The sequence below is a fragment of the Pelophylax lessonae genome (genome assembly GCF_965119305.1).
Source record: "Pelophylax lessonae genome assembly, chromosome: 3".
Lineage (NCBI taxonomy): Eukaryota > Metazoa > Chordata > Amphibia > Anura > Ranidae > Pelophylax > Pelophylax lessonae.
In genome coordinates this window covers 15,367,828-15,388,786 of record NC_138770.1, presented here as the reverse complement: position 1 = coordinate 15,388,786, position 20,959 = coordinate 15,367,828, and the positions used below count along the sequence as shown (strand labels likewise).

The 20,959-nt window shown below is 46.5% G+C and overlaps 2 protein-coding genes across 2 annotated transcripts in view; one reads left to right on the top strand and one right to left on the bottom strand.

Moving 5' to 3' along the window:
- The window catches only part of LOC309550230 (uncharacterized protein), a gene marked incomplete at its 5' end in the record, with an annotated part of 1,091,635 nt that overhangs the window by 860,004 nt on the left and 210,672 nt on the right, over window positions 1–20,959 (top strand). The window lies entirely within an intron of this gene.
- The window catches only part of LOC309548738 (uncharacterized protein), a gene marked incomplete at its 5' end in the record, with an annotated part of 158,219 nt that overhangs the window by 16,426 nt on the left and 120,834 nt on the right, over window positions 1–20,959 (bottom strand). Inside the window, 2 exon segments of the mRNA XM_082248691.1 lie at window positions 14,358–15,288; window positions 15,291–15,311. Of these exon segments, the coding sequence (XP_082104817.1) occupies window positions 14,358–15,288; window positions 15,291–15,311 (952 nt within the window).

The window sequence follows — 20,959 nt, the reverse complement described above, 5'->3', positions numbered from 1 at the left end:
TGACCAGGGGATATTTTGCGATTCGGCACTGCGTGACTTTAACGGACAATTGCGCGGTCGTGCGACGCTGTACCCAAATGAATTTGACGTCCTGTTTTCCCCACAAACAGAGCTTTCTTTTGGTGGTATTTGATCACCTGTGCGATTTTTACTTTTTGCGCTATAAAGAAAAAATAGATGCAATTTTGCAAAAATAACAATATTTTTCACATTTTTTTTATATGAAATTCCCCTCGAAAAATGTAATAATCAAAAATTTTTAAAATTTTTGGCCAATTTGTTTTTCACAATAAGCGTATTTTGATTGGTTTGCGCAAAAGTTATTGCGTTTACTAACTAAGGGAAACATTTTTTTTTAACGAGTAATGGCAGCAATCTGCGATTTTTTTTCAGGACTGCGACATTGCGGCGAACAGATCGGACCCTTGACTGACATTTTAGACACTTTTGGGGGTACCAGTGACATTACTACAGTAATCAGTGCTATACATATGCACTGTTACTGTAAAAATGACACTGGGAGGGAAGGGGTTAACTTTATTGGAGAGGGAGGGGTTAAGTGTGTCCTAGGGGCGTGTTTCTTACTGTCATTAGATGTTGCTGTGTGTGTAACAGCACAGATCAACGGTCCTACATAGCAGGACCGAGCGATCTGTGCTTTTACACAGGGGAGAATGACAGGTGGCTGTGTTTACATCAGCCGCCTGCCTTTCTCCCTCTCTACCCGACAATCGCGAGTGACCGGCGGAAACGCGCCGGCTTCTTCGGGTACGAGCGGGGGCGGGAGCACGCCTCTGGCAGCGCACATTTGTCCCCTATTCGCTCCCAGGCTAGTGACGTACCGGTACGTCACTTTGCCTGGGAGGGGCTGATCGCCGCCGTATATAGCCGGGCGGCGGTCGGCAAGTGGTTAAAGTACACCTGAAAGGCAAACACATAATGAGCTAGTATGCATCGCATACTAGCTCATTATGAAATACTAACCTTAGAAAAGCCCCGAAGCGCCGACCGCTCACCTCTCCTATGGGTGACATGTTCTGTGACCCTTCTTCCGGGTTCGCGGCATCCGGCCATCTGATTGGCTGGACCCGCGATTACGTCACTCCCGTGCATGCGTGCGGGAGCCGACGGTCACGGCACGGGGCTTTGAAGGAACGGCACCAGCGGCCGTTCCTTCAGAGCGCATGCGCCAGTGACGTCACTGGCTGCATGTAAGGTAAATATCTCCTAAACGGTACATGTTTAGGATATATTTGCAGTACCTATAGGTAAGTCTTATCATTGGATCACCTATAGCTACAAGTTGCAGAGGAGGGTTTACTTCCTCTTTAACTTCCTCAATGCCAGGTGATGGCACAATTCACTTTGAACTCCACCTTATTTTCATTACTCTTTGTAGGTATTAGATGTGCTCCCACCTCATTGTTTGCACTTCTAATACCTAAAGAGAGTTATGAAAATAAGGTGGAGTTCAAAGTGAATTTCTGCACCTAGGTGGAGCCCCCCTTTTAGAAGATTTGAGGGTTTTAACCACTTGCCGACCGCCTAAGGACGATTTACATCGGCAGCCAGCCCCTCACAGGCAAAGTGACGTAGTACTACGTCGCTAGCCTGTGAGGCTCTAGGGAGCGAGCGCACACCGCTGGAGGCGCGCTCCCGCTCACGGACCCCCCCCCACGCGAGTGACCGGTGGACCCGATGTCCGCCGGTCACTCGCGATCGTCGGTTACAGAGGGAGAAAGGCAGGCGGCTAATGTAAACAAAGCCGCCTGTCATTCTTCCCTGTGTAACAGCACAGATCATTCGGTCCTGCTATGTAGGACCAGAGATGTATAGTAACGAAGTAGAACTACTTAAGTACTGTACTTAAGTACCGAAATGCGGTATCTGTACTTTCCTAGAGTAGAATTTTTTTCTCCTACTTCTACTTTTACTTCACTACATTTTTTCGATGATTTCGATACTTCTACTCAAGTATTTTTTTTTTGTGCTGCATAGTTACTCGTTACTTTTAAAAAAAATTACCACTGCCAGAACAGTAGATGGCAGGTTGCATAAAGCTCAAAAAAATGTGTATAATGTCATTTGTAAATCAGCGCATACGAAAATAAAGGCTGTGTATAATAAAAGCTGCTATACCAAATCTTTCCAATAAAAAGAAAATATGAAACAAACAAATAAATGGTGCTACAGCGCTTAAAGTGCATCAAGAAACTACTAACAAACACAGGTTAATCATTTGAATAAATCATTTGAAATAATAAAAACAATATGATGTTCATACTTTTGACTTCTTTCTTTAATAACTACATAACGCAGTACTTCTACTTCTACTTTCAGTACTTGAGTAGAATTTTTTTTTCAAAACTACTGGTACTTTTTACTTTTAGTACTTAAGTAGCAAATTTTTTGAAAAAACTACTTGCAATACTTAAGTAAAAAAAATGTTGAATACTTTAGTACTTCTACTTAAGTAACTTTTTCTGCAAGCACTTCCACTTCTACTCAAGTCACTTTTTGATCGAGCACTTGTACTTTTACTCAAGTAGAAATTTCGAGTACTTTATACAAGTCTGCCGCCCACACAGAGAGTGACCGCTCCACTCTGCCCGCACAGAGAGTGACCGCCCACACAGAGAGTGACCGCTCCACTCTGCCTGCACATAGAGTGGCCGCTCCACTCTGCCCGCACATAGAGTGACCGCTCCACTCTGCCCACACAGAGAGTGACCACTCCACTCTGCCCACACAGAGAGTGACCACTCCACTCTGCCCACACAGAGAGTGACCACTCCACTCTGCCCACACAGAGAGTGACCACTCCACTCTGCCCGCACAGAGAGTGACCACTCCACTCTGCCCGCACATAGAGTGACCGCTCCACTCTGCCCGCACATAGAGTGACCACTCCACTCTGCCCGCACAGAGAGTGACCGCCCACACAGAGAGTGACCGCTCCACTCTGCCTGCACATAGAGTGGCCGCTCCACTCTGCCCGCACATAGAGTGACCGCTCCACTCTGCCCACACAGAGAGTGACCACTCCACTCTGCCCACACAGAGAGTGACCACTCCACTCTGCCCACACAGAGAGTGACCGCCCACACAGAGAGTGACCACTCCACTCTGCCCACACAGAGAGTGACCACTCCACTCTGCCCACACAGAGAGTGACCACTCCACTCTGCCCGCACAGAGAGTGACCGCCCACACAGAGAGTGACCACTCCACTCTGCCCACACAGAGAGTGACCACTCCACTCTGCCCACACAGAGAGTGACCGCTCCTCTCTGCCCGCACAGAGAGTGACCGCTCCACTCTGCCCGCACAGAGAGTTAGGACCGGATTAACATAGGGACTATTGGAGCTGCAGCACCAGGCCCCCACCATAATATAGGCCCTGGCCGGCAAGGTCCATTATCACTGCTGTTTTCTGTCACTTGTAAACACAGAAGCCCGGCTTCTGTGCTACAAGTGACAGCGGGCTGCTCCTTCAGAACCTCCCTGCATGTCCCTGGATTCAGGGACGGTGTACTGGCAGTCTAGCTCTACATTCAGTGTGACCGTCCAGCATAGTGTCAGTGAGAGTGAGAGGAGCAGAGCTGTCAAATCGGAGCTCTGATGTCGGGGATGGGCGGGCTAGATGTGGAGCTCTTCCTCCCTTTCATCCACAGCCAGTCAGCAGGCAGTATCGCACTCCTCCCCCGCCCCTCTCCAGCCCACCACATTTGACTGGGAGCACCAGGGATGTAAATGCAAGGCAAGAAGGTATGACAACAATTAGAGCAATGTCACATGTAATGCTGGTGGGCTGCAGTGTGTTCCGGATATCTGTGTGTTCAGGCAGTGTGCAGGTTACCGATCAGCCTCCTCTCCCCTCACTCCTTATGTTTTATCTCCCTGAGCTGTACATTGCCTGATACACTGATAAGAAGACGCTGCAGCAACACCAGGAACAAATGACTGGTAACCATTTCAGCTTCCATTCGGCTAGTTTGAGCTGTGTGTGTGCTGCATGGGGTTTTTATTTTATTTTTGGAGCATTTACTGTTGGTTCAGGTTAGAAGCTTCAGAGACCCATTACCTGTTTACTGAACTGTTTGTAAGACAATTTTTATTTTGGAAATTGGATGTGCTGCTGTCTTCTGTCACTTTTACTGACTTGATCTTGCAGAGCTGGTTTAAATAGAGTGGAGCAGCCCTGCGATACCATACACTTTTACACCGGGTTCAGCTGTAAACTCAGTCCCTGACCATCTCTTGAATCAACCATGTCTGCAATCTCTGACCATCTCCTATAGTATGTCTGCGGTCTCTGACCATCTCCTGTACCATGTCTGCAGTCTCTGACCATCTCTTGTACCATGTCTGCAGTGTCTGACCATCTCCTGTATCATGTCTGCAGTCTCTGACCATCTCCTGTACTATATCTGCCGTCTCTGACCATCTCCTGTACCATGTCTGCAGTCTTTGACCATCTCTTGTACCATGTCTGCAGTCTCTGACAATCTCCTGTACCATGTCCGCACTCTCTGACCATCTCCTGTACCATGTCTGCACTCTCTGACCATCTCCTGTATCATGTCTGCACTCTCTGACCATCTCCTGTACTATATCTGCAGTCTCTGACCATCTCCTGTACCATCTCTGCACTCTCTGACCATCTCCTGTACTATATCTGCAGTCTCTGACCATCTCCTGTACTATGTCTGCACTCTCTGACCATCTCCTGTACCATGTCTGCACTCTCTGACCATCTTCTGTACCATGTCTGCACTCTCTGACCATCTCCTGTACCATGTCTGCACTCTCTGACCATCTCCTGTACCATGTCTTCACTCTCTGACAATCTCCTGTACTATATCTGCCGTCTCTGACCATCTCCTGTACCATGTCTGCAGTCTCTGACCATCTCTTGTACCATGTCTGCAGTCTCTGACAATCTCCTGTACCATGTCCGCACTCTCTGACCATCTCCTGTACCATGTCTGCACTCTGACCATCTCCTGTATCATGTCTGCACTCTCTGACCATCTCCTGTACTATATCTGCAGTCTCTGACCATCTCCTGTACCATCTCTGCACTCTCTGACCATCTCCTGTACTATATCTGCAGTCTCTGACCATCTCCTGTACTATGTCTGCACTCTCTGACCATCTCCTGTACCATGTCTGCACTCTCTGACCATCTTCTGTACCATGTCTGCACTCTCTGACCATCTCCTGTACCATGTCTGCACTCTCTGACCATCTCCTGTACCATGTCTGCACTCTCTGACCATCTCCTGTACTATATCTGCAGTCTCTGACCATATCCTGTACCATGTCTGCAGTCTTTGACCATCCCCTGTACCATGTCTGCAGTCTCTGACCATCCCCTGTACCATGTCTGCAGTCTCTGACCATCTCCTGTATCATGTCTGCAGTCTCTGACCATCTCCTGTATCATGTCTGCAGTCTCTGACCATCTCCTGTACCATGTCTGCACTCTCTGACCATCTCCTGTACCATGTCTGCAGTCTCTGACCATCTCCTGTAGTATGTCTGCAGTCTCTGACCATCTCCTGTACCATGTCTGCACTCTGATCATCTCCTGTACCATGTCTGCAGTCTCTGACCATCTCCTGTACCATGTCTGCAGTCTCTGACCATCTCCTGTAGCATGTCTGCAGTCTCTGACCATCTCCTGTACCATGTCTGCAGTCTCTGATCATCTCCTATACCATGTCTGCAGTCTCTGACCATTCATTACATACAGAAGAAAACAAAAAAATGGGTAATAGCCCTGCCCTATGCACGTAGCCTCCTCCTTAACCTTGCACCCTGCAAGTAGCCTCCTACTGAACCTGTGTATTACGCTGTCCTGAACCCAGCGCTCTGTATATTACTCTGTCCTGAACCCAGCGTTCTGTGTATTATGCTGTCCTAAACCCAGTGCTCTGTGTATTCCGCAGTCCTGAACCCAGCATTTTGTGTGTATTATGCTGTCCTGAACCCAGCGCTCTGTGTATTACACTGTCCTGAACCCAGCGCTCTGTGTATTACGCTGTCCTGAACCCAGCACTCTGTGTATTATGCTGTCCTGAACCCAGCACTCTGTGTATTATGCTGTCCTGAACCCAGCGCTCTGTGTATTACGCTGTCCTGAACCCAGCACTCTGTGTATTATGCTGTCCTGAACCCAGCACTCTGTGTATTACGCTGTCCTGAACCCAGCACTCTGTGTATTATGCTGTCCTGAACCCAGCTTCCTATGTATTATGCTGTCCTGACCCCAGCACTCTGTGTATTACGCTGTGTTGAACCCAGCTCCCTATGTATTACGCTGTCCTGAACCCAGCATTCTGTGTTTTACGTTGTCCTGAACCAGCTCTCTATGTATTATGCTGTCCTGAACCCAGCGCTCTGTGTATTACGTTGTCCTGAACCCAGCGCTCTGTGTATTATGCTGTCCTTAACCCAGCACTCTGTGTATTACGCTGTGTTGAACCCAGCATTCTGTGTATTACGCTGTGTTGAACCCAGCATTCTGTGTTTTACGTTGTCCTGAACCAGCTCTCTATGTATTATGCTGTCCTGAACCCAGCATTCTGTGTTTTACGTTGTCCTGAACCCAGCTCCCTATGTATTATGCTGTCCTTAACCCAGCACTCTGTGTATTACGCTGTGTTGAACCCAGCATTCTGTGTTTTACGTTGTCCTGAACCCAGCTCTCTATGTATTATGCTGTCCTGAACCCAGCATTCTGTGTTTTACGTTGTCCTGAACCCAGCTTCCTATGTATTATGCTGTCCTGACCCCAGCACTCTGTGTATTACGCTGTGTTGAACCCAGCTCCCTATGTATTACGCTGTCCTGAACCCAGCATTCTGTGTTTTACGTTGTCCTGAACCAGCTCTCTATGTATTATGCTGTCCTTAACCCAGCGCTCTGTGTATTACGCTGTCCTGAACCCAGCATTCTGTGTTTTACGTTGTCCTGAACCCAGCTCCCTATGTATTATGCTGTCCTTAACCCAGCACTCTGTGTATTACGCTGTGTTGAACCCAGCTCCCTATGTATTACGCTGTCCTGAACCCAGCATTCTGTGTTTTACGTTGTCCTGAACCAGCTCTCTATGTATTATGCTGTCCTGAACCCAGCGCTCTGTGTATTACGCTGTCCTGAACCCAGCATTCTGTGTTTTACGTTGTCCTGAACCCAGCTCCCTATGTATTATGCTGTCCTTAACCCAGCACTCTGTGTATTACGCTGTGTTGAACCCAGCATTCTGTGTATTACTCTCTCCTGTCCTTAACCCTGTGCTTGTGTGTTATGCATTCCTGGTTTTATTTAACAATGTTTCTTTAGGACCCTCCCCATGTACAATTTGGCCACACCCACCCAATGATGTGACCCTGGGCCCAGCCGCCCAAAAAGAACAGGCCATGCATGGAAAGCAATGGGCCGACAGGGAGAGGTCTCCCCTGGCCTGACCGGTTCTGCATTCCGCATGGATCACCTGGGCCGGGTGGTGGGATTAATAATGGGCACGGCGGGCAGTCCTAATGGAAGCCAGGTATTCAGCTTCTGTAATGTTGTGTTAGCTCTGCACAGCTGCGCCCTTCAACGTCACCTCAGGGCGCACCTCGTACACTGATGCAGGGCTCTTATGGAAGCCTGGGACTTCCATAGCATTTGGCCTGCGCACGCCGACACACAACCCTTAAGGCCCACCAAAATCCCCAACACCAGGCCCATATTGCTCTTAATCCGGCCCTGCAGAGAGTGACCGCTCCACCCTGCCCGCACAGAGAGTGACCGCTCCACTCTGCCCGCACAGAGAGTGACCGCTCCACTCTGCCCACACAGAGAGAGAGAGAGAGACCGCTCCACCCTGCCCACACAGAGAGTGACCGCTCCACTCTGCCCACACAGAGAGTGAGAGAGAGAGAGTGACCGCTCCACTCTGCCCACACAGAGAGAGAGAGAGTGACCGCTCCACCCTGCCCGCACAGAGAGTGACCGCTCCACCCTGCCCACACAGAGAGAGAGAGAGAGACTGCTCCACACTGCCTGCACAGAGAGACAGACTGCTCCACAGAGAAACTGCAATGTGGAGCGGTCCCTCTCCCTGTGCCGGCAATGTGGAGTGGTCTCTCTCTCTCTATCTGTTCAAGCAAGGTGGAGCGGTCTCTATCTGTGCAGGCAAAGTGGAGCAGTCTCTCTCTGTGCAGGCAATGTGGAGCAGTCTCTCCCTTGCTGTGCAGGCAATGTGGAGCGATTTTTCTCTCTATGCATGCAATGTGGATCAGTCTCTCTCGCGCTCTCTCTCTCTCTCTGTGCAGATGATATGGAGCGGTCTCTCTCTCTGTGCAGGCAATGTGGAGCTGTCTCTCTCTTTGTGCAGGCAATGGGGTGCGGTCTCTCTCTTTGTGCAGGCATTGTGGTGAGGTCTCTCTCTGCGGGCAATGTGGGGTTGTCTCTCTCTTTCTCTGTGTGGGCAATGTGGATCAGTCTCTCTCGCGCTCTCTCTCTCTCTGTGCAGATGATATGGAGCGGTCTCTCTCTCTGTGCAGGCAATGTGGAGCTGTCTCTCTCTTTGTGCAGGCAATGGGGCGCGGTCTCTCTCTTCGTGCAGGCAATGTGGGGTTGTCTCTCTCTCTCTCTCTCTGCGGGCAATGTGGGGTTGTCTCTCTCTTTCTCTGTGTGGGCAATGTGGAGCAGTCTCTCTCTATCTCTCTGTGAGGGAAATGTGGTGCAGATGGATGGGGAGCCGATTCGGTGGTTCAATGGGCCACTCGACTGGACTTGCCCCCCAGACCTAAGGCTGCCTCCCCTGCTTAGAACCCCCAAACATGAAATATATTCCAAAAGCAGAGACCCTGGGGAATAAATTGGGGATTTTTTTGCCACATCAAATTTTCAGGAAATAATACACAAATTTGAATGCACATAAATACAATAGAATACCCATTTTATCGGTAAGATATAAAATATAATGTTGTGACAAGTAAATTTATACCAAAAATGTGAAGAATAAAAATTGCACACGCCTGTGACAAACTACGGAGCCTAAAATTATCCATAGGTGTCCCTTATAAAAGCCTTTCTAGGTTTACAGCTTATCGGTAAATGTGATCTCTGCTGGTAGAATTCTTCTCTCACACTGATGTTCATGGCGATACCTCACATGGATGGCGATACCTCACATGGACGGCGATACCTCACATGGATGGCGATACCTCACATGGACGGCGATACCTCACATGGACGGCGATACCTCACATGGACGGCGATACCTCACATGGATGGCGATACCTCACATGGACGGCGATACCTCACATGGACGGCGATACCTCACATGGATGGCGATACCTCACATTAGGGATGCACAGAAATGAAAATTCCAGGCCGAAACCGAAAATGCAGGATGCCCTTGGCCAAAAACCGAAAATGACTTCCCCCCCCCCCCAAATTATTAAAAATAGATAGAAGAGGGGCATACACCAGAAACAGGCAGCGACGTACACCTGTAGCTGCCACCCTGTCGCAGTATATGTACAGTGACGGGTTGGCAAGTGGTTAATTTAATTACCAATGGTATTTGTATTATGCAGCATGAGGGGGTTAATGTATTGCCACTGCTGGTCACTGAAGCATTAGTGACCGACCGGTGGCAGTTAATTAACCCCTTTGTGCTGCATTAGTGCAACCAGTGGTAATTAACTGCCACTGGTCGGTCACTAATGCATCAGTGACCAGCAGTGGCAATACATTAACCCCCTCATGCTGCACAATACAAATATCATTGGTAACCCTGCCTCAGCCCCCCCCCCCCCCCCCTCAATGATGGCAATCTCCTTACTTGTCGGCACCTCCATGCCCCAGGCAGGCAAACTCTCCGCTCCTCCTGTGTCCTTCCTTTCAAAAGTCCCACCTTTGGCCGGCGGCCCACCTCCCGGTGATGTCACTACTACGACTATGTGTATTAATGAACTAACGCACCTAACACACTAAAAGCTATAACTAAGTGAGCCCTTCACTTCCCTGTTAGCGGAGATACCCGCCTGATAGGGAAGTGAAGGGCTCACTTAGTTATAGGTATTAGCGGCCGCTCGCCCGCCCGGCCGGTGTGTTAGTTCATTCATACACATAGTCATAGTAGTGACATCACCGGGAGGCGAGCCACTAGCCAGAGGCAGGACTTTAGAAACCTGCGCTGCGCCCGCCATTAATTTCGGCATCTTTAACCCATTTTCGCCCGAAATGGAATAGGCCCATTTTCAGCCGAAAATTTTGGTTGCCGAAAATTCAGTGCACCACTACCTCACATGGATGGCGATACCTCACATGGATGGCCATACATCACATACCTTTACATTTTTGCTACCACAAGGAACATCCCTTGTGATAGCTTTGTCAGGGACAGGTACTCTTTATGGAGAAATCCAAGTTTATGCCTCCAAGTTAGCTGATCCAACAGAGCCCTAAAAATTGAATTGATGGAATCCTCGCCATGAGTCTGCTTTATCCGCATCCCATCCAAGACATATGTATCTCACAAAAGTAAGTACACCCCTCACATTTTTGTAAATATTTTGTTCTATCTTTTCATGTGACAACACTGAAAAAATGACACTTTGTTACAATGTAAAGTAGTGAGTGTACAGCTTGTATAACAGTGTAAATTTGCTGTCCCCTCAAAATAACTCAACACACAGCCAACAAAAATGAGTACACCCCTAAGTGACAATGTCCAAATTGGGCCCAAAGTGACAATATTTTGTGTGGCCACCATTATTTTCCAGCACTGCCTTAACCCCCTTGGGCATGGAGTTAACCAGACCTTTACAGGTTGCCACTGGAGTCCTCTTCCACTTCTCCATGATGACATCACGGAGCTGGTGGATGTTAGAGACCTTGCGCTCCTCCACCTTCCGTGAGGATGCCCCACAGATGCTCAATAGGGTTTAGGTCTGGAGACAGTAATAAGATATATTCAGTAATAAAGTACTTGGCCTTCACTAAATGTTACATCTAAGTGAAGAGAGGAAATATCTATACCTACACGAACCTTATGATATATACCAACTTATCCTTATATATGTATGATGTACATGAGTGAAATTAGTAGGAGACATTCATCTCCTGTGTACGAGCTGAGCTCAGTTTGGGGTCAGTTTCCTCATTTTATTGAGATCTGGTTTTAGATAAATCAATAAATGTTATTTTAGGATAAATCCATGTAGTTGTTATCTGTCTCATGCTGTGCCCTTAAAGTCCACACATATGACAGTGGTTCCTTGTGAACATCTGTAGGTTCCCATTTCTCTGAACAGATAGGATGTTGGAACTCTCATGTTGGCTCTGGTTTTTCTTCTCCTATCCAAGTTCTCCAAATAAAACATAAAAACACATCCCCTAGACTGGTCATTGGAGACAATGAGCGGAAGAGTGTGTGCACCTGGCTGTGTGAAAATACCCTGTATCTGGCTGTGGAGTAATCAGTGGGAGGCCCGGGTACACCAATATCCAAGCGGCTCCTGCAGGGGTACCGCTACGCAGAAAGCAAACCTTGCTTCAACAAACAGTTCTCTCCTCAGGACAGAAAAGAAGACAAAGGTAGGCGACTGCACCAAACTTTGATAAGATGCTGCAATGCACATCGATCACCCAGAGAGCAGAGTCCTCTCCATATGTTTTTCTTTTGGTTACTCCCTAGCAGCCCACATGGCGTCTGCTCCCTTCTGTGGACCTCAAGCCAAACATACTCACGTGTCCCGGACCTCTTCCACAGGGCAATCGAAGCATCCGCAGGGCGACCCGGATCCCAGAGGCAGGAACACAACTGCTATATCTGGGTTGGGCACGCTTAGGAGACATGTGCAGAATTGAAACATTTGTTTCGTTTCGGATAGATTCATTATGTTACTAATTTCATTTCATTCTGGAATTTGGAATTCTTTTAGTTTGGTTTTGGAATTTGTTTAGTTTTCGTTAAATTTATTTTCCTTTTCGCTAAAATTTGTTTAGTTTATTAATCTAAAGAATTCAAACTTATCAGAACGATCAGAATTCCGATTGGTCGAGAAACAATCGACTGATTGGAATTCTGAGTGAAGAAATAGCTGGTTGTTAAGCAGGGGGCTGGGAAGCCGGCCGCCCGCATCCTTACCAACCGACGACTCATCAGCCGTCAGTGGGCTTCCCCAATGACAGATGAATGGAAAGAAAAGAATGCCGGCATTGCCCGGCAATAGAAAATGTTTAAAAAAATTATAAGGGGTCTCCCCCCGCCCCCCAGGCTATACCAGGACCATGCCAAAATGTAAAAAAAAATAATTGATGTGGGGTCCCCCAAAATAAATATCAGACCTTTACCTGAGCATGCAGTTCGGCAAGTCAGAAAAGGGGGGACGAGCAAGACCCCCCCTCCTAACCCATACCAGACCCCATACCATGTTGATGGTGACAAGGGCCTCTTCCCCACAACCGTGGCCTGTGCTTGTGGTGGTCTGCAGGCAGGGGGCTTGTCGTTTTCTGAAAGCCCCTTTTACCAAGGGACCCCCCCCCATGTGAATGAGTATCAGGACCATAGTACCTGTACCTATTCACCAAAAAAGTGTCAAAAAGTAATAAAAACACACACACAATTTTTGAAAAATCCTTTATTATAAAATAAAAACCAGCGTCCCCCGATGTAGATCCGTCATCAATCACAAAGCCCGCCGCACCCGGAAAAATAAATAAATAGAGAAGCTCTCGCCATCATGGAGACCCTCTGCCTACTGCAGGCTCCCCGTTTCACATATTTTATATAGGTAAGGGGCGGGGCCACCTGTCTACATCACCTGGTGGCACCGCCCTTTCTGACGTCAGGGACCCAGCATGCACCGATCCATGAGGCCAGAAGGGGCAGTGCCTCCAGGTGATGTAGACAGATGACCCCGCCCTTTTCCTATGTATGGAGGAGGAGCCTGCAGTAGGTTTTTTTAAATAAAGGATTTTTCAAAATTTGTGTGTGTTTTTATTACTTTTTGACAATTTTTGGTGAATAGGTACGGGTAATATGTTCCCGATACTCATTCACATGGGGGGGGGGCGGGATCTGGGGGCCCCCTTGGTAAAAGAGGCTTTCATATTATGACAAGCCCCCTGCCTGCACCTGCAGACCCCCACAAGCACAGGCCACGGTTGTGGGGAAGATGCCCTTGTCTCCATCAACATGGGGACAAGGTGCTTCGGGGTGGGGGGGCATAGCTTACCCAAAGCACCCACCCCCCCATGTTGAGGACTTGTGGCCTGGTATGGTTGATCGTTTTTTTGTCTGATCCGAATTTGAATCATTCTGAAAAGTTGGAATTTCGTTAGAAAACAAATAAACAAAACCAATTTTAACAGATTTCAACAAAATTCATTACAATGTCATTTGGAGATTTGGATACATCCGAATCTAGGAATAACCAAAAATTTGTTGGAATTTGTTTTTGCACCGAAACGGATTTCACGTGTCTAACACTTAATGGCCACCCGCTAACAGCTGGGCTCCCAGCCAATGCAAATGGCCGCCGATGGCAGGGCCCACTCTCCAGGCATGGATCCTCTACATATGTGTGCCATAACACCACCCTGCTGATAGCTGGGGACTCAATAACCACTCGGGACATCCTGGAAGACTTCTGGATACCAAAGGAAGCTCCTGACATCCCGCACAGCTGCCCAGCACCAGACCCACCCACCAATGCTTCCAATAGGTAGGAAAACTTCATACAAAAATGGTCCTATAAGTGAGGAGGACAAAAAAGGAACGCAGCCATTGGCTTATCCTGAACATTTATGGGGTGGGGTCTCATGGGGGAGGAACGAGGGCGGGGCTACCCAAACGTATGCTGCCATTGACATCTGTCAGGAAAGCACATTATGGCCACCAGATGGAATTGACCTTTATAGGAAATCCCAATTCACCATGACTGGGGGAATGCGGGTCACATTTCATCAGCACATTTATAACAATCAGATCTGTAAGTGTTTGTGAAATCTTCCCGCACAAAATGTACTCAGCCAATGAAAGGTAAGGACTCCATTTTTATTTTTCTCCTGCTATCAATTGCCAACACGAGACAACACTTCATCCATGTCTTTGGTGATCTCTGATCTCCTTATGAAGTGTTTCTTACATGATGAAGATCAGCCATGGAGTATATCTGACGTGTATATCAGGGTGTGCTTCTTCCCCATATGTCCACCAACATTCATATAGAAGACATTTCCCGCACTCAAGGCACTAATACACCTCCAGGGTTGTGTGGGACCCCTGATGAACAGGAAGACAGGACTTCAGTGAGGAACATTTCCCTCACTCAGGACAGGAATACGGCTTCTCCCCCGTGTGAGATCTCTGATGCTTGGAAAGATTGGACTTCTCTGAAAAACATTTCCCGCACTCAGGACAGGAATATGGCTTCTCACCAGTGTGCAGTCTCTGATGCTTGGAAAGATTGGACTTCTCTGAAAAACATTTCCCGCACTCGGGACAGGAATATGGCTTCTCACCAGTGTGGAATCTCTGATGTGTGGAAAGATAGGACTTCTGTGAAAAACATTTCCCGCACTCAGGACAGGAATACGGCTTCTCACCAGTGTGAGATCTCTGATGTCTGTAAAGAGTGTACTTCTTTGAAAAACATTTCCCGCACTCAGGACAGGAATACGGCTTCTCACCAGTGTGTGATCTCTGATGTGTGGAAAGATGGGACTTCTGTGAAAAACATTTCCCGCACTCAGGACAGGAATAAGACTTATCGCCAGTGTGAGATCTCTGATGACTGTAAAGAGTGGACTTCTGTGAAAAACATTTCCCGCACTCAGGACAGGAATACGGCTTCTCTCCCGCGTGCGATCTCTGATGTGTGGAAAGATGTGACTTGCATGAAAAACATTTCCCGCACTCAGAACAATAATATGGCTTTTCCCCCGTGTGCAATCTCTGATGTGTGGAAACATATGACTTATGTGAAAAACATTTTCCACACTCAGGACAAGAATAAAGCTTCTCACCAGTGTGTGAGCTCTGATGATTGTGAAGACTAGACTTCTGTGTAAAACATTTCCCGCACTCAAGACAGGAATATGGCTTCTCCCCCGTGTGAAATCTCTGATGTCTGGAAAGATCGGACTTCTGTGCAAAACATTTCCCGCACTCAGGACAGGAATACGGCTTCTCACCAGTGTGAGATCTTTTATGCACATGAAGATTGGATTTAAAACTGAAACACTTCCCGCACTCAGCACAGGAGAACCTCTTATCTGTTGTAAGGACGGCACCGTCCCTCACAGTCTGAGGTTCCTCAGGAAAAGAGGAATACGATGGCCCGGCACCCTCCCTCACAGTCTTGGGTTTCTCAGGATAAGAGGAATACGATGGTCCGGCACTGTCCCTCACAGTCTTGGGTTTCTCAGGAAAAGAGGAATAAGATGGTCCCGCACTGTCCCTCACAGTCTGAGGTTCCTCAGGAAAAGAGGAATACGATGGTCTGGCAATGTCCCTCACAGTCTGAGATTCCTCAGGATAAGAGGAATACGATGGTCCATCTACACTGTGTGGTGCCGGATGGACATTTGAGGTAGCCGGGTTTTCTCCTGGACTATACTGTGTGATGTCCTCATCTTCTACTTTACAGTCTGGAGACAAAGTGAGACAATCCTCTGAGGTTTTCCTCATCTCCCATCCATCTACTAAAATAGAAATATAAAGATTATTACTAGACATGAGCAGATTGGTTCCCCTAAACCAGGACTCCACCCACATCAGACAGCTTTGTCTCTGAGGATCTTACAATTCCCCCCTCAAGGTAACTAGTAAATGGGTCCTCTGATCTCCTACCAGTTCATTTCTTTATTCATGGACCTTAGTCAGAGAGTGAGGAAACAATGAGAACTGTCTTTTATAGGAGTGACAGTGATGAGGGGATTATAGGACGAGTGTCCCCTCCCCCTCTATCACTCATTGCCATCTTCCCAACATAAAAAGTCCCGCACTTCCTTATTTAGTCCATGATTTAGTCATGAATAACAGCGGGGCTGAGCCCCACCAGAGGTCAGAGAGTGAGGATGGGGGAGAACAACCACGATGGAGATTGGACTGATCCTGAAGACCATATCTATCTTTGGGGAAGTCCAATCAGGATGCAACGCATCAGATGGGAGTGGTTTGAGGACATCATCACGTTAGGCGGAGTGCCCTCAAGTTACACTGAGACTGATGCTTGGGGAATCTGCAGTGATTGGGTGTATTCAATACTGGATTGCTTTTTTAACCTTGTGAGTGCTTTTCTTATCCATGTAATAAATATAACAGTGAGCACTATGGAGTCTCTTTATCTCTAGTAGCAGGAGCTGACTACCTAAAGAGGAGGCTCCGCCTACATGTACCTGAAGGTGTGTGATTTCATGCTGGGTGTGTCCTCTTGGTATAGAGCAATGGGGTCCATCTGAAGAGGTGAGAGTACACCTGGAATTGCAGAGTGGGGCACTGTCAGCTTATTCTCCGTGACACCAGAAGGGTGGATTTGTGGCTCATTCATGTTTACTGTGGATTGTAAAACTGTTTGCGACTGTTCACCAGTGTGCGTGTCTTTTCATGTCTTTTCTTCAAGTTTTTGTGTGTAACAGTGTGTGCATTGCATAGATAGAATATACACGACTCAAAAATAAAAAGAAAGGAACTTGGGTGTGAGACTATACAGACATATCCCTCCACCCAACACAGCCAGCAAATAACAGAGCAAGTAACCCCGGGAGGATTGTTCTGTCAGAGATCTTGCTAGACCTGGGCATGGGGCAGAAGACCCAGGGGTCTAGGCTGAGCAACGTCTATAGTGAAAATCAACATTTTGCTACCAGCTGAACCCCAGAATCTTCATAAATCCAGTCTAGAGACATAAAATGTGTCTGCAGCACAGAGAAGGAAGATTATCCGAGAGAAATACAGGAATACAGGACGGGGAACACAGCTCAGGAAAGTGACCAGGGTATTACAGGCTAATATCACCCAGCCCCCCCCCCCCTACTCTGGACCAATCAGTGAGCAGTATGGGTGGAGGAATGTATTTAGTGTTAATGACCCACCTGTGCTGATCTCTGTAGGAGTGTCCTCCTCTATAAATGTCCCCGTTATTCCATCCTCCTCCATAGACTGCTGATCATCCCTCACATACCTCTCTTCTTCTTCTGCTTTAACCTCAAATTCTATATCGATTGGATCTCCACTCTAAATCAAGAAAATGAAAGAATATCATCTGTAAAATATAAGATTTATTATTGTGACATCACATAGAAATCCACACATTGTCTCCATGAGTCTGTGTTTTATAATCTCTGTCTCACCAACCTTGTAACATTGAGGGATGGTGTGACCTTCCTGTGTGGAATCCCGGGAATACAGAGGACGGGGACATCTCTCTGGTGGGTTCCTGGTATTAGGTGGCTCCATCATATCCTTGTGTCCTTCTGAAAACTCCACCATCACTCCATACTCCTCATCCTCCTCTTTATACTCTTCTTTAACATCAATATTATCATCCCCGAGGTTTCCACTCTGAATATATAATAAAACATTCATTGTAACAAACATGCTGTATATAAATCAGAATTACCAATAATTGACAATCATCTACCTGATGATGGTGGGGGATGGTGTGACCTTCCTGTGTGGAATCCCGGGAATACAGAGGACGGGGACATCTCTCTGGTGGCTTTCTGTAGCTGGATGACTCCACCATGGTGTCCTGGTACAGATCTTTGTGTATTTTTAGAAACTCTGACTCCTCCATCACCCCATCCTCATCATCCTCCTCTTTTATCTCTTCTTTAACCTCAACTTTAGAATCTCTCAGATTTCCACTCTGAATATATAATAAAAATGACATCAATGGTAACAATGCAGATAATGTACAGATCCTAATGATACTATCAGTGATTGTTCCTCATCTACCTGATGATGGTGGGGGATGGTGTGACCTTCCTGTGTGGAATCCCGGGAATACAGAGGACGGGGACTTCTCTCTGGTGGGTTCCCATTACTGGATCCATCTGTAGGAAACACACACACTGACTGAATACATTGTTTCTATGTGTTTATCAGATGATGGGGGATCTAGGTGGAGCCTCCGTACTGCTCTCTCCTTTACAATAAAGTCTCCTCTTACCCGGTGATGTGAGGGGCGGCCGATTCTCCATCATGACTTCCTTGTAGAGATCCTTGTGTCCTTCTAAATACTCCCACTCCTCCATGGAGAAATAGACAGTGACATCCTGACACCTTATAGGAACCTGACACACACAATGATACAGTCACCATCCAGACACATCCCTTGTCTGTTACTGGATAATGTCCCAGAATTCCCAGCACCGCTCACCTCTCCTCCATGATCTCTCTGGTGACTTCTAGAATCTTCTTTGTATTTCTCTATTCTATCAGGGAGGGAGGTGGAGGCAATGTGATGGTCATATGATCTCCAGACTTCACAGGAGGAAAACTCTAGATCTGAACACAAATAGTAAAATCAAATGAAACTCCCAGAATCCTCCTCACCTCACCATTCAGGTTTCCATTTGATTAAAGCCCCACCTCAGAATGAGGCATAATTTACCCCCACAGGACCCCCACACTGCGCAGGGTAAAAGCTTGTTGCAGGCATTCTGACATCATTACATACAACGCAGGACCAACAGACCCACTTTGCTAATGAGGATGCCAAGGATCCGCCCACATCCTAAGAGCATGAGAAAAAAAAGCCAGATGGATGGACATTGGGGGGAGGAGCTGTGAGGTCAGTGTGATGTCATCGGACATATAGACTCTGAATGGAGGGACATTTAGTTGGGGAGATTTGAGGGGACCTCTATATGAGGATCCTGTGCTAACCAAATCATTGTTCCCGGGTGCCTCCCACTTCTCCTAAAATGAAGAGTGAACTTTGACCTTTACCATACAGAAATATGTCAGGAATGTGTGAAAGTCATCTCTCATGTGAGCAGGTGACGTGCGGAGGAATGGAGTGTAAATAGCAGACAATTTTCTCCAGAGCTTCTAATGGTGGGGATGGATTTTGCTGCGTGTTGGTGCCACGTTTCCACCCCCCAGGGTCACTGCAGGGGTGGAGAAAAGCTGTGTAAGAGGATATGGAGGAGGGACGAGGCGGAGATCCAGAAATCAGGATAAAGGTCAGGACAAGCAACAGACGAACGCATCCAAGAGATGAAGCCGGGGTCACTACACAGAAAATCAATCCAAGGAAACAACAGGCAGGACGAGGCATAGCAAGAAGGAGCTCAGAGACAAATGAGAATATTGCTCAGCCAATGGGAGATTATCTCAGCATGACTTACATAATGAAGGAGATGAGGGGGAGGGGAGGTGACCATAGATACATGGAAATTCAGCTGGTTCAGCAGGGATCGCTCACATTTCCATCCATGTGTGGTCAGCTTTGGAAGAAAGATATATTAATCATCAACTGATCCCCTTGAAGGGGTTAATCTACTTATTACCTCTTCTGCCGCCAGATCCTGCAGTGTCTCCCTCTACGTTCTATGGAACGTCCTCTTTACCTAACACCACTTCCTGTCTGTATTCCATAGAGACTTCCTGTCTGTATTCCATAGAAACTTCCTGTCTGGGTAGAGGTGAGATCACCACCTTGTGGAGCTCAGAGGAACTGCAGCCCTGAGAACCGTCTGGTAGTGTGAACATGGCCTTGTGCTGTGTGTGTATGTACTGTATATCCTTCCCCTTTCTCTCCTCCCTGAGTGTGTATGAAGAGGCGGAGCTCCTGCTGGAACAGCGGTCGGAGGAGGAAGCCGAGTCTAGGAGGGAGACTGACAGAAAGCGCAGGGAATTGTATGCATAAGATATATAGAGAAACAACAGTTTCCCTTCCTTCACTTGGTGAGGTGGACACCTGGTGGGGTTTTTTTTTTTTTTTTTTGGAGAAAGATGGAGAAGAGGAGGTTCATTTATAGATCGGGTTACCTACATATTGTAGGAAGAGAAGTCAAATAATATATTACCCCTCAAAAATTTAAATTATACTATGTAATATAATATGCTACATAAAAAAAGGGGTTTCCTCCCTCTTTGTACTCATATTTTTGGAGCCTTTTATTTATTTATTTATGTTTTTTTCCACTACAGTCACGTTTTTGATGATTTTTTTGCCACTGTTTAAGATATATAAATTTAGAATTGACACTTGGGGTGCTTAGGGTCGTTTTTTTTTTTTTTTTTTTTGGAGTATAAACAATGTACAAGATTTATAAACATTGGGTATAAACAATGTACAAGATTTATAAACATGTATATATGGTAGGCATGTGTTTAGATTTATTTACATATTATGAGGATGGTATTAAAATATTACTTTTGATCCCCCTCCTTTCTTATTATTTATTTTTAATATTTTAATTTTTTTTTTCATTACATAAGCTACATAAAGAAAAAAAGGGGTTTCCTCCCTCTTTGTACTCATATTTTTGGAGCCCCCTTTTTTTTTCCCCAATATTTATGTTTTTGATGTTTTTTTTTTAATTTCACTGCTTAAGATATATACATTTAGAATTGACACTTGGGGTGCTTAGGGTTTGGGGATTTCTTTTTTTTTTGGAGTATAAACAATGTACAATGTACAAGATTTATAAACATTGGGTATAAATACATTTTTTTTTTTGACACTATAAAATTATTTACACACGCTAAATAGGGGATCGAGGAATTTCCCCTTTTTTCACATTTTTTTTTTTTGAGCACTATAAAATTATTTGTATTATCCAGATAGGAAACCAAGAGATTCCCTTCTTTCACTTTTTTTTTTTTTTTTTTTATGTTACTAGTATTAAAAATGCTCATCTCAACTTCCAATAATACACTAGCAGCGCTATCATAAGAAGAGAATAAAGTCTCTGTGATGGAATATAAAAT